Source organism: Halichoeres trimaculatus, unplaced genomic scaffold (assembly GCF_033239565.1).
Source record: "Halichoeres trimaculatus isolate MK-OKI-2021-1 unplaced genomic scaffold, fHalTri1.1 fHalTri1_scaffold_23, whole genome shotgun sequence".
NCBI classification, from domain to species: domain Eukaryota; kingdom Metazoa; phylum Chordata; class Actinopteri; order Labriformes; family Labridae; genus Halichoeres; species Halichoeres trimaculatus.
This window is the reverse complement of record NW_027437201.1, coordinates 19,107,254-19,126,244: the sequence shown is the minus strand read 5'-3', so window position 1 is coordinate 19,126,244 and position 18,991 is coordinate 19,107,254. Positions and strand designations below refer to the sequence as shown.

The 18,991-nt window shown below is 41.2% G+C and overlaps 1 protein-coding gene across 1 annotated transcript in view; it reads right to left on the bottom strand.

Moving 5' to 3' along the window:
* Window positions 1–1,459: 1,459 nt before the first annotated feature.
* Window positions 1,460–18,991, bottom strand: part of myo1d (myosin 1D) — a 118,164-nt gene continuing 100,632 nt past the window's right edge. The window contains exon 22 of the mRNA XM_074662922.1: window positions 1,460–5,504. Within this exon, the coding sequence (XP_074519023.1) occupies window positions 5,348–5,504 (157 nt within the window). The 3' untranslated portion in view covers window positions 1,460–5,347. The remainder of the gene's footprint in view (window positions 5,505–18,991) is intronic.

Genomic DNA, 18,991 nt, shown 5'->3' with positions numbered 1-18,991 from the left:
AACCCCATGCCATGATGCTTCCTCCTCCAAACTTCACTGTTGGTGTAGTGTTTTTTGGCTGATGTGCAGTGCCATTTCTCCTCCAAACATGGTTTGTAGTATGACAGCCCAAAAGTTCAGTTTTGGTCTCGTCTGACCAGACAACATTCTCCCAGTATTCTACAGGCTTGTCCAGATGCTGTTTAGCAAACTTTAAACCAGCTTCAACATGCCTTTTCTTGAGGAATGGAGTCTTGCGGGCTGAGCGTCCATAGAGGCCATGGCGGTGGAGTGCATTGTCTATTGTTTTCTCTGTAACAATTGTACCTGCTGCCTCCAAGTCTTTCTGGAGCACTTTCAGTGTGGTCCTTGGCTGGTTGAGTACTCTTCTGACTATCTTTCTGACTCCCTGGTCAGAAATCTTGCAAGGAGCTCCTGTGCGTGGCCTGTTGATGGTAAGGTGGTGCTTCTTCCACTTGTGAATAATTTCCCCAACGGTGCTGACTGGAATATTCAGGTGCTTTGATATAAGTCTGTAACCAGTTCCATTCTAATGCTGAGCAACAATCAGGTTGTGAATGTCTTCAGAGAGCTCTTTGCCTTTACCCATCATGAGGTGTGTCGTATTTAACTGCTTGGTGAAAAAACGACCTTTTTTATAGGACCATCAATTTGCTCCAGCCCAGCTGATGTTGGTTTGCACTAATTGGAAGTTTAAGTAATAATTACTGACAGATGTCAGGTGGTATGGTGCATTTCCTTGCCAAAGTATTCAGCCTTTCCATGGTGTGTTCAATACTTTTTTCCTGTGTTATTGTACTTAATTCCACATAATCATTATTTATGGAATTGAATGTGATGATTTCTTTTTATATGTGGATTATTTGAGTAAATACCAATGTCTGGTGGAAATTTCGTTTGAATTGCAGCTTTGTAAATAAATGTAATGAGAAAAATGTCGATGCATTCAATACTTATTAGAGTTTTAATCCACCTGTTTCCATTCTATTCTATGCAGATGATACACTGTTTTATCTCTCCTGTTGGGAGTCTTTGCTGTTTGGGAGCCTCCACACAGACAGATTATTCTGGGTCACCTCATTCCTCACAGATCCCTCTCCGTCCATTAATTCCAATGTCTTTAACCAGCAGGTCGGTCAGTCTTTCCTTACTCATCCGTCGCCCTTTGGGAGAGACGAGTCATCCCGCTCCGTGCAGCCGATAGTCATCCATCAGCCAGTGGATTAAATCCCTGCTGAGGTAGCTGCTGATGGCTCACGCAGTGGGAGTGGGAAGTGCCGTTGTCATGCCGACTGCGGGGTTTTCACCCGTTGCTACGTCACTCGCTTTAACAGCTGCTGGTGGGTGGATTAACGTGGAGACCACAGTGCAGGTTAAAGAGCACCAGGAAACACCAGAGTTTGAAGCAAATAAATTTATTAATAAATTGATTAATGACTTATTTTCCTTACTGAACATCACAGAATACATCATCTGCATTTATACAGAATACATGTGCACAAAAATAGTATGACAACATCAAAGTTCCCTTTAGTTTGATCTGGATATTACAGTATAACTATGGAATGTGATCACAAATATGCAAAATATAAACTTATATAAAATAAGGCACTTAACTGAGTGAAAGTGTGTGCTGACACATTTCGGTTTAAGCCACAGGAATGAGTTTCAGAGGAGAGAATAGGGACTGTGTTACACTTTGGCTGACAAAGACGAGGAAACAAACACGATGGCACAAACATCAAGTGTTAATAATCATGTTTGAGATTCTTTAACGCTCATTAGGAAGAGTTTAAGGGGTAATCTGGCTGCTAGGCTAGCAGAAAGGATAATGTCAAACTAGCCTCAGATTCTGACGCCAAGAAAACTTCAGAATCCAAACTAGTCAGACTTTCAAGGAAGCATGACGTCAGGAGAAACTGGTTGGAGGTGAATGACAGAGGAGCAGATTTTCAGCCTCATCTTATAGAGTTGGAACAAATCAGGCTCTATTTAAGTTGTCGTGTTTGACAACAGAGAAAAAAAAACGATGGAGCTTTTGCCAAGACAGCCTTGCAGGTTTGAGATTCAGCCTGTGGGTGAAATGATTCATTGACTTTGCTTTAAAGAGGCAGAAAAAGCTGAAGGTAAAGGGTGAAGAAGCACTAGGCTACATGAAAATCTGACTTTCTATCTTCCTTCCCAAGAGGAGCTTCTCTGAATGGCTGTGGGGCGATTATCAGCAGGGTGTAAAATACTCCAAAACACCACAGTTTGATCCTCATGTTTGATGCACAGCCTCTTTCAGACATGCATCCTGAAAATTTCACGGATTTTAACCCACAGATCCTGAAATGTACAACCTACACAATGATGATGGGTTTAAATTTATATCAATGGGTGCAGAAATCTGTCCTGTTTCTGCTCTTGCACTTGTGTTTCAAAAAAAAATCTTACCCAAATTTTATCTAAAGGCTTTCAAGGTGTCTGTCAGTGAAACGTTTGGGTAACATCAAGCTAACTTTTTGCTTTTAGAGATTTTTTTGAAATCTTTAATCTTAACAGTGCATCGAAGTCTCTTTTTTTGCTGCTGCATGAGAATCTTATTGTTTTACACACAGAGCTGCTGCAGCATGACTCTCCTATTGTCTGGAATCTGCTCTATCTGCTCCGTCCTCTCATTGTCTGATATTTCTTCTTCGCTGGTGTTGTTTCCCTTTTTATTTCCATGCCTCCCGGGCACAGGACGGCCGAGGGAAAAGCACAACAGAAAATCAGGAGAACCTTCACTGCCCTGCAGGACGGTACAGTCAGCCCGAGTGGGCGAGGAGTGAAGTGATTTGACAGAGGAAGAAGAAGAAGAAGAGTGGAGGGAAAAGGAGGAGAAAGGGGTGGAGGGGTGGAGCTGAGAAGAAGAGGAGGCCAAGCGAGGCTTTGTTCACGAACCCCCTTCAGCCTGAGAGAGGAGCGCTGGAGTGAGGAGTGACATGGAGTCCTTCCTAATGATGAGTGGTGAAGAGAGGAGCAGAGAGGAGGAGAGAGGAAGAGAGGCCCTGTGGGAGATTACACTGCTGAAGGATATGGAGAGCTGCAGTTATAACACACACACATGAACACACACACTCATCACAGGCAGCCTCTGCGCCTGAGCTCCTCTGAAAACCGCTTATTAACACAGCCCATGTCACTTCCTTAATCCACGCACCAGTTTCCCCAAACCTCTTCTTTCTGCTTCAACAGGACAAGGTCAGGCGGCGCTGCGCAGCCTACTGGGCGGGATGGAGGTTTGTTTCTTCTTCAGAGGACAGGAGCGCTCCCAAACTAATTAAGATAAACGACTCCTTCAGACAACACTCAGAGGGCCGTGCTCCTGTGGCTGGAATGACTGCTAAACGTCCGTCCTGCTCTGTGAATGAAAGCCGACAGCAGAGGCTGGACACAGAGGGAGCTGAGACTCCTGACCCTGAGCTGTCAATCCTCGGCGCTCAGCCGCTCCTCTTTATCTTTAAACACACACCAAGCATCAGCTCTCTGCGGGCATGGAGGAGTTAGAGGATGTGACAACTCCTTCTCTTTTGATAAAAGACAATGACGCAGATTTTGGCCACAAGGGACTTTCGCTTAGTTTGAAGCTAAATTCAAAGAGGGTGTTTATTTTCCTGGGTTTTACTGATGCTTGATGCTCTTTTTTCTGCACATTTAAGTGTTTATGTTTAAATTTTCATTATAGCTGAGTTTAGGAGTCTTCAAAGAAAAGCTTTGATTGCTAAAGTTGATTTGATGTGTGAAAAAGTTTGGAGTTCAACTATTTACTGAGTGCAATAATCTTGAAAGAGCTAACCTTTGGAGAAACAGAGGGTGAAGGAGTTCAGTCAAAGGATGGTTGCAGGTTTCGGACTTTGTAATATTTATTAAGCTCTTTTAAAGCTAACTTTATAAACTAATCGAGTTATTTCTAAGGTATATAGTTGACTTGCTGCGTCATTGGTTAAAGATCGTATTATGCAGTGCTGACACCAGAACAGAACCATCAACCAACCAACGAGGACTGGACTCGTGTGAATTGGCCAGAGATAAATGAGCCGAGCTGAGCATCACCAAGCCTCCAAAGATCCTCTGTTCGTACAGAGAGTCACTCCCCCGGCTAAAAAGTAGGACAGCAGCCTGATTACAGACCTCACAGCCGTCTGTCTGCGCTGCTTCACTGTGGCCATTAGCCAGACTCGGTGTCCGCGCCAAGAACAGGAGAGCTAACACACACATGCACACTCACACACACTCTCTTTTTCTCTGTTGAAGGGGATATTTATCAAATGGAAGTCTTTTCTAAACGACTAAGGGCCACTACAACTCATTAGCCCATTCACACTGCACAAAGACAGCAAATGAGGCTACGTTCAGGGCTCAAGTTCACGTGGGAAAACACAGTACTGACCAGAAACACTTTAAACAGTTTGGTTGGTGTCTTCATATTAACCTTCTGATATTCAGCTATGTTTACGATGAATAACGTTCTTTCTAACCTTGATATACGAGCAGTATGAGCGGTGATTATATTAAAATACAGATGTTGTAGTGATTATAAAAAGCAGGATTTAAATTATAAAGCACAGGATCTTTAGGATATGCTCAACACATCCGTTAACTAACGAACAAAGGCTGAAACCACTGACTCACATTTCATCCTCGCTGTTCCCACATGTGATTGTAAACTTAAAGTAGACGCTGCGTTTCTTTCCTACACAGAAAAGCGAGTCTTCACTTCTGGTCGTTCACATCATTATTCCTCAGAATATGAATCACAGAGTTTCCTCTTTCCTGCTTCACATAAATATCTTCTTACTTCATTTTCAGGGATCATATTTTTTGATCTGGCGCCTGCACAGAAAGCGTCAGGGATTATAACTTCCTCTAAAGCCTTTGGATTCGTTTCCAATTATGCAACATCAGCAGTTTGGGAACAGTTGCCGGATGATCTCTTCTCACCTCGACTGAAACCGTTTTCCTTTAAACTATTGCACAAAAAATTAACCAAAATTTGGATTTTTAACAAAAAAAGCGACTGCTGCTTTGGTGGATCACCCTGTAGTGCATTTAACTCTTTGAAGCATTAATGCATGTAGGCATTTTGCACATTTTCCGTGACAGTTACATTGCAAAAAAAATCTACAAAACAGGTCAAATTTGGCATGGCTTTGTATTCTCGAGGTGCAATTAAGTAAATCCTCCCACAGGGCTGCCATCTGAGTCGACTCATGATCAGCAGCTCTGCAAAAACACGGGTGAATCAGACATGAATCATTCCCACCGTCGTCCAGGCGGGGTTTGAAATCTGCTGGCAGATAATGTTTCCCGCTTCTGAACATTTTTAGTTGCCCGGAACAGCCAGGATGTAACCCGAGCGGCTCTTGGTGAAGTCAGGCTGTGACTGGTTGATCTTGGGCTCCACGATGACCGTGCACTTCCTGCCGTTCATGCTGCACTGAATGGGGCTGGAGGTGTTCACCTGCAGCTTCCTCTTCTCACTGCAGAGAGGAGAGAAAAGAGACACAGAGGGAGAGGAGAGAAGAAGAAAGGAAGGGAAACAGAGAAAAACAAGGTCACTGGATACTGGTGGACTTTCAAACAAACAGGGTTTTTTTCAGAAGAAATCCATGTAAACCAAGAGACAGACCCTTTTCTAAGAATATATTTACATTTTAAGCACATTGTGAAGGTAAAACACATTTTCTCTAAGAAATTAATCAGTTAAATCCCCATTTAAGCAACACATAGTGATCACCTAAACAGGAAGTCAATTAAACAAAATGATCCTCTTCTTGCTCATATATGAGCAAAAGGTAAAGACACCTGTGATATAAAAGGATCCAGTGAGAACACAACTTCCTGGAGTGAGGAAATGCTAACCTAAATTTATAAGGAACAATTACAGAAGGTAAGAAGGAAATGTTAAAATCTCCAAATGAACTAAACTAAAAGTAACAGATTTCAGAAAAACATCAAAACAAGACAGTTTACAGGTCAGTGAAGAAAGCTGAAATGAAAACGGAAGTGAATTCATGCACTTACTAATAATAAAAGAAAAATCAAATTACAAAAAAAAAGGTCAAATCAAGATTTAAAAAGGTCTCATGATGTAGTTTCAAAATAATAACAACAACAACAATAATAATAATAATTATTACTATTATTATTATTATTATAACAATAATAATAATAGTTGTATCATTATTATTATTATTATTATTAATAATACATTTTAATTTTCATAATAATAATAATGATAATAATCATGATAAAAAAATAATAATAATAATACAAATAAAAATAAAAATAATAATTATTCTTATTTTCATTTCTATAATTATTATTTTAATTTTTTATTTTTTTAATTGTCTCTCCAGGATTTTCTGTGTCCTGTTGTATATGTGTGTGTTTTTGTGTGTATGCATGGCTGACTAAGTGTCAATATGTGTTATGTCGCTGTGGTTTGGACCTGAGATGGATGGGTTAATGGGAAGAGGGAAGGGAAAAATGTTTTTCCACCAATTCATTCATAAATGGTTGTCAATTGCAAAAATTGTCAATAAAAAGAGTTGGGAAAAAAAATCCACAGTACGATTGGCTAGTCGTCTTGTTAGAGGTGGGGCTTATGTCAACAGCGTGTAGCATTGTGGTGACAGCAGTAGATGATCATTTCTTTCTAAATGCAAAAGTTTCTATGTGTCAAGATTTTTTTGGAAGTGTTTTTTTATTCTTGTTAGGGCATGAAAATAAGCTCAGAATTCATTTTTGAAAAACTTGTTTTTAGAAAATTAAGGATATGCATCAGAGGGTTGAAAAGCCTACCCATAAAACATACAAAGTTAAAATGCACGAAGACATGTTCAGATGTTTTGCAAAGCATAAAAAGAAACAAATATTCGTGGACTATCCACAACACACAATTAAATTCATTTTATTATTTAGTTCATACATGTGTCAGGTGACAACATGGATGTAGTATCCTGGTGGTTTTTGATTGAAATGACTGAAGAAATCCTGACAAAACCTAACTTTTAGTTGACTTGGCAAGGAGTAAAAAAGCAGAGCTAAGGCAGATTATTGACATCAAGTGTAAGTGTGTGTAGTAGTGTGTAGTGGTTTTGTAAATCAAGTTAATTCTTGCTGGAAGATCAACTTTTCTGACTGGGTGTGTATGTAACTTCTGAGGCTTTTGGAGCCAGCCCCAAGTGGACACTTGAGGAACTGCAGTTATAAAAAGTTCCATGCTGGCTGCTGTTTTGTCTGTAGAGTTACACTTGGGTCACTCTGTGTTTGTTTAAAAGTGTGGGTAGACCTCTGTAACTTCACAACACAAAGTGTGACGCAGTGAAATCAAATCAAACTTGAGGAAAAATAAATGGATTTAATCAAGTTCCTCATCTGGTCTTATCACTGCAGCTCTAACACATCAGCTGTTTGCTCCACTGGCTTCTTATTACACACACTCATAGTTTAATGTACAGAAATAAAATATGCAGATCCATTAGTGACACTTAGATAAATGTGTGTGTGTGCGTGTTTGTGTATCTCTATGCAAAACAAAGAGTAAGAATAAAAGTATAGGAAGCCATTAGGGTCATAAATCATTCCTTCTCTCACACAGCATCATAATCTCACAAACACACCACATTCATCTCCACACACACACACACACAGACACAAACCCTACCATATACAGTTTTATATGCACAGTCATCCTCACACACACTTTGCTCTGTTTGGGACCATAAATCATCCTCACACACACATAAACACACACCATTGTTCTTTGGTATAAACTCAGTCATGCATAGCACTCCACTTTCTCACACACACACATTAAACAGTGAGGGTGAAACACAGGAGGGAGGGACTCTGGATGAGACTGAAGGTCTCAGATCGTCCTGTGTGTTGTCTGTGTCGTAGTCTTTCAGAAAATCTTGGCCAAAGGTTTCTCCTCCATGAACCCTCTCCTCTAAAACTCATCACAGCCTCATCTCTGAATAAAAATCATCACCAGTGGAGTCTTAATGCCACTGGCCAGCCATTCCATCCAGAGCTGGACCAAGCCGCTCAGAGCCCCCGAGGGCAGACTTAGTCCTCCTCTGGACGCCTCTCCAACAGCACTGGAAAATCAATTCTTCCGTTCCTCCCTGCCCCCCTCTGCTCTCTTTGTGTGTCTTTGCCCTTCATGCCATGTGAGTCCAGGCTCACTTGCTCCCAAAAGTACCTCCTCCTTCTCCTCCTCCTCGTTTTGGAAGGATGGAGAGGAGAGAGGATGAAAGAGATGGGAGGATGGAGGGGAAAGACAAACGGGAGTTCAAGGGAGAGTTAAAGTTGAAGATGAAGCTTCAAGGCTGTGAGGGGATTTTAAAACGTCATGATGCAAAAAAGCAGATAGAAAAATCTGCAGGTCGATGCAACAAAAAGTACAAAATTAACACAGAGATGAATGAATTTATCCACTCATTTAGGCATGTAGACATGGTCAAGACAATCAGCTGCAGTCCAAACCAAGCATCAGAATGGAGAAGAAAGGTGATTTAAGTGACTTTGAATGTGGCATGGTTGTTGGTCTAAGTATTTCAGAAACTGCTGATCTACTGGGATTTTAACCCACAACCATCTCTAGGGTTTACAGAGAATGGTCCCAAAAAGAGAAAATATCCAGTGAGCAGCAGTTCTGTGGGACAAAATGCCTTGTTGATGGCAGAGGTCAGAGGAGAATGGACAGACTGGTTGGAGCTGATAGAAAGGCAACAGTAACTCAAATAACCACTGGTTACAACCGAGGTCTGCAGAAGAGCATCTCTGAACACACAACACGTCCAACCTTGAGGCAGATGGGCTACAGCAGCAGAAGACCACACCGGGTGACCCTCCTGTCAGCTAAGAACAGGAAACTGAGGCTACAATTCACACAGCAACACCAAAACTGGACAATAGAAGATTGAAAAAACGTTGCCTGGTCTGATGAGTCTGGATTTCTGCTCCACATTCAGATGGTAGGGTCAGAATTTGGCCTCAACAACATGAAAGCATGGATCCATCCTGCCTTGTATCAACGGTTCAGGCTGCTGCTGCTGGTGTAATGGTGTGGGGGATATTTTCTTGGCTCACTTTGGGCCCCTTAGTACCAACTGAGCATGGTTTAAAGTCCACAGCCTACCTGAGTATTGTTGCTGACCATGTCCATCCCTTTATGAGCACAGTGTACCCATCTTCTGATGGCTACTTCCAGCAGGATAACGCTCCATGTCATAAAGCTGGAATCATCTCAGACTGGTTTCTTCAACATGACAATGAGTTCCCTGTACTCAAATGTCCTCCACAGTCCCCAGATCTCAATCCAGTAGAGCACCTTTGGGATGTGGTGGAACGGGAGATTCTCATCATGGATGTTCAGCCGACAAATCTGCAGCAACTGTGTGATGCTGTCATGTCAATATGGACCAAACTCTCAGGAATGTTTCCAGTACTTTGTTGAATCTATGCCACCAAGGATTAAGGCAGAGCTGAAGGCAAAAGGGGGTCCAACCTGGTACTAGCAAGGTCTCCCTAATAAAGTGGCTGGTGAGTGTATATTTCTCAGGGGAAAACAAACTATTTGAGGAAAACATTTTCACCTTCCAGCTTGCTTTTCAACATTACTGTTTCTGACTCCATAATAAACTGAACAGATGAGTTTTAAGCTGAGATAGTCTACATGGTGAACAGAGATTTTATTTTAGAGGCCCAAAGTCTGTAAATACATCTGTACAAAGGATTTCTTTCTGCAGCTTTAAAATGATCGACTCCTGAAGTTGAACATTTTGCACTGGTTGCTCTACAAAGCCTCCTATCTTTAGTTTTTTTCCCCGAGTCTCCGTCATCTCAGCCCAAACCTGATGTCTGCTCACACATCTAACAGCCCTGCCTGTAAAAATCTACATCCCCGCATCAGAAAGGTGTCAGGGCACAGTTCTGCTCCCTGTTCCAGGGCTTCTCATATTTATTTTTGTGTGTTTCTGTGAGCCCGGCCCCGTTTGTCCTTCACGCAGAGCGGAGCACAGAATCTCCTCTGACATTCTCAGTGCGGTGGAGAAGTAACGGGATGAGAGACGCTCAGAGAAAGAGACATATTACCACACAAACACACACACACACTCATACACACAGTGAGTGTACCATTGGCTGGCTGGCAGCCATGACAGATGGGGGAGTTTGGTTCATGGGGGGTTACCATGGAAACCTGCATCAGTGCTACCCTGAGCCTCTCTGCTCTGTAAGCCTCTCTGCAGAGAGGGAGAGACATGCACACACTCACACACACTCTGCAGAGGAGTGTGTGGGCAGTATGAGCCGTTTGCTCGTTGTTTATGACTTATTGTTGTTGCGCAACAAATCGGTGTCATCGGGCCTCCGACTGGCTCCCTAAGTTTAGACGGGAATGGAAAAGAGAAGGTGGAAATTCAGCCATAATTGCAAGTGGGGGAAAGTGTGCCAGAGAAAAAGTGTGTCACCAAGAGGAGTTGACAGAGCAGAAAAAACACACCCAGCCCCTCCTCTGTGAGCACATCTCAGCTCCTCTGAAACAATTACCCCTCCGTCATCTCCTCACTCCACCTCACATTACATCCCTCTCCTCCTTCTCTTTCTCTGTCGCTGTGCTGTTTTCTCCTCTCTCTGATTCCCGTCATCGATCCTCTTTAACAGCAAACGAGGCAAAGCAGCCGTTCACCCAGAAAGCCTCCAACCAGATGTGACAGCCACTAAAAGCCAATCCAGTGCAGCTCTGCAGCCCCGGCAGCACCGAGATGATCATTACTTCACCAGCGCTGGTGTTCATCTTCATCCTCTCAGTGTGTGTGGGTCAACATGGGCACATGTATACGCTTTAATCTCCATAATCCTGCACGTACACACTGCTTTAACTGCAGAGTCATATGGTCTCCATGAAGCACCACAAAGACCAGAGCAGAGACGGAGAAATCTGAGCCTGTTTGCTACCTCTGAAGGAGTCATCATCAGGTTTCATCAGGGAAGTTATTGGAGGAACTTGAGCTCTGATTGAGTCTTGCGCTTCTCAACCGTCGCAGATTGTGGGTTCTTAGGACTTGTTTTTCTAAAGTGTAGTTGCTTATTCAGACTTGCTTTGCTGCCTGTATAATCCCTGCCTGATTCCCTCCCAGCTCTTCACAACAACAAACAAATGCGACATGTTCTTCAGTTTCACTTTCATTTCTCTGCTCATATACTTAAATGCAGTACTGTTCAACCAAACCCCAGCCATACAGACAGAAGTCACTAGAGCCCTTTAAGCATGACCAGGGATCTCCAACCTGTGGCCCTGGAGCTTCATGCCGCTCTTTGAATCCTTTGCAGTGGCTCCCTGTAGCTTTAAAAAATATCATTTAAATAAAGAGTTTTCTTTATTACAGAGGGTATTAATGATTAAAGACACTGACTGAATAAAATCATGTGTTAACGTCTGTCGATAAAGCCTGCCACCGCTCTACTTCAGCTCCTACAACATCAATGACTCACCGCATTTCTATGCACCTGTGGCTAACCTCAAGTTTTACAGCCCTGATAAGATAACTAATCGGCAAAATGACAAATCTGGGAGAAAATACAGATTTTAATTCTGTGTGGATGGATTCATTTAACTACCGAGGTGTTGACTTAATACATGCTTGATATGTTTCAAACATTAACTATACATCATCGATATATGTTATTACATTAAAGTATTCTTAAGAATTTTTTTTTTTTTTCGAATTAATCAAATTCAAAATTCTTTTTAATTTTTGCAAATCGTTATCATTTCAAAATTGCTTGCGATTTTGCATATTTCTGAAACTGCATTTTTCTTAAATTTTTGATATTTCTAGAATTTTTTAAAATTGCCATTTTTTTGAAGTTTTAACAATTTTTGAAATTAACTTTTTAAAAATAAAATTATGTCAATTTATGGGAACTTCAAATTTATTTTCTAATATTTTTTTTTGCAAATATTTGAAATGTAAATTGAAAAATGCAAAGAAATCACATGCTCAATTTCAGAAATAAAAAATATGTTTAGATAATTCTCTACTAGATTTTTACTTTGAATAATTTTTTTTGCACTTCTTTTGTCTTTACTTTATGTACTTTATTTTTGTACATGAAAGTAATACTAAGGTATCTCCAACTTAAGTTCATGTTATTATCAAATTGTAATATAATATAGTATAATATAATATAATATATTTTAACATAATATAATATAATATAATATAATATAATTTAACACAATATCATATAAAATAATATAATATAATATAATATAATATAATATAATATAATATAATATAATATAATATAATATAATATAATATAATATAATATAATATAATATAATATAATATAACATAATAAGCCAGTAGAATAAATCTGAATGAATTATTTTACTTGAACTGAAAATATGTAAGTACATAAAGTTTGGTGAAGGGTCTGCTTGCATCATTATACTAATGTTATTTTATGGATAAAAGGGTTGGATTTAAACTTTAAATAGTGATTCAGAGGAGAAAACAGAACATCAAGATGTATATTGTGTATCCTGATACAGCCTAAAAATATCGAGATATTGGTTTTTGACCGCATCGTGCAGCTGTAGCTGAAAGTAAAGAGGGAAGATGTACAGATGCTGAGTGAGGACACAAAATGATAAATGAGGTAAGAGGAGCCAGAGAGGACGATCCCAGCTATTTCAGGTGGAGCAGCCAGGATTACCTCCGGTCTGTGAAGCCATCCAGTCCCTCCTCTGAGTCATCCTCTAATAGTGTACCTGGCTCCCCCCCAAACACTCCTCTGCTGAAAAATGTATGAGCGCTGCAGGTGGGGAGGAGGAGAGGGACGCTCTGCAAAGCTGACACGCTGTAAAGACTCAGGACTTTGAGGAGGTGATCAAAGCCTGATCTCCCCTCGCTTCTAACTCTGATGACAGAGCTGTTTTTCAAGATAGAGAGGAGGGGAGAGACATCACAGCTCGTTACGCCGGATACTAAAGGAGCTGAAACACTTACAGAATCATAAAAGCTGGATCGTTCTTGCTCTTAAACTTGCAGAGTGGAGCAAAAACATCCAAACACAAAATCTTGAGTTTTATCTCAGAAAAACTAACATCAGGGAACATCATTGATCTCATCTTTGGCTCCAAATGAGCATCAGCAGCAGCCCAGCTTCTCTGTCTGATAATTACACATGTCATTTATTCTTGGTGTAATCCGGTTTTATGGCTTCAATGGGATTTATTAAGCTCACGCCTTTCATTTATGTGTCGAAGTCATTCAGAAAGAGGAGAGGGTCTGCTGTGAGTGACGTCCGGGATCCGTCTGCAGACTCAGACATAAATATTAACTCATTTCCGCTCTGATCTGTCACACATCTATTTTATCCTGACTGTAACAAGTTTATGAGTTAGAGAAAAATATCTGAGGTGAAAAATAATCAAGATGTTCTGCTAAAGCGCGCAGAAACACAACAAACAGGACTGAAAACCTGAAGGACACACTGTAAACACCCACTGTGTCTCAGCTGAATGATGCTGACAGCAGACGAACACAAACTGTTCATCTGTCAGAGACTGTGCTGATCTCCTCTCTCACACACACACACACACAAACAGCGCTCACCAAGAAAACGCCACTTTCTCTTTTTTAAAAAGAAAACCACGGTCTGCTCACATCAATATTTCAGCTTATGGGACCACACTGAGATCAAGACAGAAAAATCCAGCAGTGAAGAGAAACACTCACTCACACACTCACACATGTGCTGTTCCTCCTGACAGCCTGTGTGTGTGTGTGTGTGTGTGTCTGTGAGGGTGTATGAAGGTCAGGCGCCATGGGGCGGCTCTGTGAGAGCTCACACTGCAGAAGGAGCCGTGCTGATTGATGGCTGGAATTTTCTGCAGACTCCTGGAACAAATTACAGAAACATCCGGACGTTTCTGCAACAACAGAGCGCTCAGACGCTCTTAATCTTTAAAAAATGATAAATATTAACAGATCAGAGACGGCTTATGTAAAAGATAGACGCACTGCAGACCAATCTATGATTAAGAGCTTTTGAACATTTAAAGAATCCTCTCAGCTCGACCTTTTTCAGCTGCTTGAGACTTTTCTAGATCTCTGCGTTAGATTTTATTCATGCACGGTATCATGCATGCCTTTTGTGGCCATTTTCCTCTTATTCTATATTTTTCAGACATGAAACAGAAGAGAGAAAAGGAAAACATATACAAAAAGACAGAATCAGATTTGTAGATAAAAGATTATTATTACAACTATGAGGTGTGAGCCTTTTATCAACAAGCTATGAGATGCTACAAAAGTTTTTTATTAAGTTTTTACCCCTAAAAGAGGAGACCACAGTCATGGAAAGACAAATTTTCCAAACAAAAGTCCATAAATTGTGGGTTTTTTTCACCTTAAATCTGACTGCACTTTGGTTTGTTCATCTTTTATGGGAGAAAGGTTTCTATCTTTGACTTGGGGGTAAAAAAATCTTTTCAGAATAAATATATCTATCAATCACGAGAAGTCTTAAACTGCAGCCTTGTACTGTTTGGGTTTGTTGTATTGCATTTGAGCATTACATGAGCTGAGTAGTAGGAACAAAAGTGCTTATTTTTGCTGTATGAGATCTGGCGATGGTTGGGGGATCGTGCTGTATTACAATCCAAACCAATCTATAGCACAGAGTGACATGTGAGTGGATTTTCACTCCTGTCCCATTCCACTTCCACAGAAAAAAGTTCTTGGGGCCAATCCCGGGCCAGATGTGAAAAAAACCCTGTACCGTCCCACTCCTGTACCCACTTCTCCTGTTTTTCCCCTTCTTTTAATTTTTACGCAATACAGATTTGATTTGATTTTCTCCTTATTTTTTTAATAGATTACTGTTGGCTTCTGGGAAGTGTAGTTCTTTTCACTTATGTTAGAGTGTAGGCTTATTGGAAATAAACTACAAAATTGCAGCACATGTCACATATCATATTTTATCTTCCTGATTGGTTCTCGCTCCTGTCTGCTACTGTTAACTCTTTATCCTGTAACATCCCAATCCCGTGATTAATCTTAAAGTTGATTCCCATCCCGCGGGAATCTCATGAAAATCCCGCGTCCCACTGGATTCCCGAAAAAGTGTCAGTCTCTAATCCATAGTTGCAGGTTAGCTAGCTAGCGGGCAGATAACAATTTATATCAGCAGCTAGTAAGAAAGTAGTCTTTCTACATCCCTTTCTTAAAAGGTCCTGCAAGGGATAGATAGATAGATAGATAGATAGATAGATAGATAGATAGATAGATAGATAGATAGATAGATAGATAGATAGATAGATAGATAGATAGATAGATAGATAGATAGATAGATAGATAGATAGATAGATAGATAGATAGATAGATTGATTGATACCTTTGGACAGTGTATTTAAGACCAGCATACAACATTTTTAATGAATTTAAGACATTTTGGGGGGCTTTTGGACTTTATGCGACAGGAAAACACACGAGAAATGGGAAATGTTTGGAAGTAGAGTGAGGATGGTGTTCACTAAATCCTGACAGGGCAGAGATTCAATCCTGAAACTGGTTCAGCAAGAAACAAAGCTGAACTGGCAGCTTCAGATAAGCTGGTCTTTTGTTCAGCTTGTGTCGTTTCGAAGATGAAAACTCCACAAAGAAAAAGATCAAAACAAAAAGCTTCACTCCAAACTTAAAAGTAAGAATCAAAGATCTCAAAGAGTTCGATACATCTGGTAAGAAACACTTTCAGCATGAAAACCTCCTGCAACGCTGCAGACAATAAGGATAATGATGGTCTAATTCAGTCCAGACGTTGCAGGATCATCTTCAGTGAACAAAGCAGCAGTTATTTCAGCTCCACATTTCTCCATCCCCTCCACTCCTTTCTTCCTCCTTCCTCCCATCACGACATGGATTTGCATTTAGCACCAGACCTGACACAGCATCTCTTCCTCTCTCAGTCACACCCTTTCTGTGTCTCACATGGCTGCATCACACGTCTCACGTGCTGCTGTGTGCTGCGTTCAGACCGGAGAGGAAGAGGGGAGCTGCAAACAAGACGTGGAGCACAAGACGCGAGAGAAAGCGTCCACAAAGAGGGAGCTCAGTGGGGAAGGATGTCTTTATGATCTGCTCCAGTTAAGGGTGGAAAGACGCTCTCTGAGTGCTGCTCTTTGATTAGCATCTCTGTGCAGGAGTTACAGTTTGTGAGAGCTGCAGCTGCACAGAGATAAAGAACAGAGAGCATGCAACAGTGATTTGACTTGTGTTAACTCTTTTTCACCCTTCTCAATCACGATTCACTTAAACTGTTGAGAGTTTTACAGATTGCAGCTTCTAAATTTGCAAAAAGACGCTCAATTACACAAATTTGTGCTTCAGGAATTCAACGCAAATCATGAATCCTCCTGTTTCTGAACTTCTAAGTTAGAGGAGACAGCTGCAAACAAAACTGAGAGAAAATGTTTAAAGACTGGATCAAACACGGCTCTAAAAGCCTGCAGCAGCAGCCATAAGGCAATCTCTGCTTCCTCTATTCACTGAGCTCTGAAAGTGCAGAAAATCCCTCTATAGATATATCCTTTGGACTCATGTTTTCAGCCTCTCTCTTAATTGTGCGCTCCACTTCTCAGCCGTTATCTCCTCTTCTCGCTGCAGAAACGAGCTGCACTCACAACGGGAGAGATTACTAAGTAGGTCACTTAAAGAACGGGGGTAAAAAATGCACCAGCAAGCAGGAAGAGTATTGATTCAGATGTTTAAAGAGGGGGTAAAAGAAAGAGAGGTCACTGTTTTAGTGTGCACAGTGAAGTGTAGACGTCAGAGGTGGAGCTGCCTGAGCGAGGTGAACATCAAAGCGTCTGTGCAGCTGCAGGCCTCTGCATGAGATGAAGAGGAAACCAACATCTTCATCGCTCTCTGAAGGTACGTCCATGAGCCTCCGAACCTCCCACGAGGCTCCATGCAGAGCTGCATCCTAAACCAACTGTAAGCCATGAAGATGTCAGCGTCTTATTATTCTGAGCAGGTGTTTCGCCGTCTTTGTGCACGGTAAGCGAGACGTGAGCTGCTGCCGAGGCGCTGACTATCAGGGCCCCTCAGGTGTCTGGGATAAAACACCTTTTGTGATCCTCAAGTGAGAATTAATAAATATTTCATGCACTTCTCTCCCCAGTGGTCTGGTTTTGGGTTGAAACAGCTCAAAGTGAAAACAAATACTCTGTTAGCGTTAAAGGAGCAGCTGGTGTTATCTGATGGGAGCTGTTAGAGCTCGGTTTGTCTGTTTTTTATCTGCTTACAAAGATTTAACAGATACAGAACAGAGGACGACTCATGCAGCTAAAAACTGAGTCTAACAAACCTGTGATGCTAATCAGGACTTTTATCTGAAAACTCATCTGAAGGAGAGGTTTATTCGACTCATCTGAGCTCATAATTTCAGGAAAACAGAAGAATTACACAACGAGATGTGGGAGATCGTCCACATGACATCTGGAGACACACACTCCTGTTCCCCAGAGGACGCCGGGTGAATGATAGCTATCAATAACATCTCATGCAGTCCAGTGCTCACAGATGCTCCTGTTTGACAAAAGGACACACGTCTCACCTCCAAGTCTCCGTGGTTAAGAGATCAGTGGGAGATGAGAGTGAAGCGGAAACGTTCAAAGAAAGGCCCCGGTCTCTGGGGGACGGTGCAGTTACTCCACAGATGGAGGAGGCAGTCTCTCGCTGCTGAGCCATAAAAACCTCCCAGCAGGAGGGTTAAACAAGCGAGTGTCCACCCAGCGCTCATTGTTCTGCTCTCTTCACCCTGAAACCAGTGAGTCGAGTCTTAGTCACCGATCAGCTGCATCCTCGGCCTTTCAGAGGAGCTCTGCAGAGTCTCAGGGATGAGTGGATCTGCCTCAAAAACACATTAAGAGGATCAATACGCTGGCACACTGAGTCACAGCGGAGGGGAGACTCAGGCTGCCTCAATTAGTTGCTCATTACTGAAGGGAGACCGCTCACTTCTCAAGCAGCTACGCCTCCAATTCTGTTCATTAAAGGTGATCAATACATCAATCAAAGGTTCATCTGTTTTCATCTGCTGGCATGTGTCTGCGTTCTGCTCGAGAAGAGGGAATCAAACTTTCAGATTTAACGTCTGAGTGATGGGTCGAAGACGGAGTTCACAAAAACAGAGACAGTTCAAGTGTTTTTTTATAGATTAAAGCTCCTCACACTGACTGGTTATCATTTTACCCTTTAATGTAACATTTTTAGTCTTTTTCTTGAGCTTATGTAATCTTCCCTTTTTGGATATTCTGCAAAATATTTTGGCTGCATGACTTTAAGAAAGTTGCTCTATATGAGGTTAAAAATCGAGTAAGTTAAAGCTCCTGTGGGGCTACGTTTGGCCCCCCTGTGGACAAAGTTACACCTCTTTAGATCAAACTTCTTCCTCTGCAAATATTCACAATAAGAGATACTCTGGAATATTAAAAGATAGACAAATAGGGATTTTTTCTTTATAATTGTGGAAGAAAAGAGCAGCAAAAGAAATCAAAGATGTTACTTTGACCACAGGGGGCGCCAAATTCAACTTTTTTTTTTGTTATTTGGCGCTTAAAAGATCCAGAACTCATGCCCAGAAATCTCACCTTCACTTCTTACAAGATCTGTTTAAATCTTTTATCTTGCCCATTTATTTGAAGAGTTACGGTAATGAGAGCTTGCATCAATTATTGCCTGTGTTTGAAGAATCGTTGCACGTAGATCCCTATGCATTGCCATTATACTCCTAATATCACCATAAAGCTTGTTTTTTTTCTTTAAGAAGCTGTTTGAATTTTTTGGCTTGCTCAAATTGTTGAGGAGTTACGGTAATTTCAAGAGTACTTGTTAAATGGGTGCGCCAGTGCTATGATGGCTTTAAAAGAGCTTGATATTTG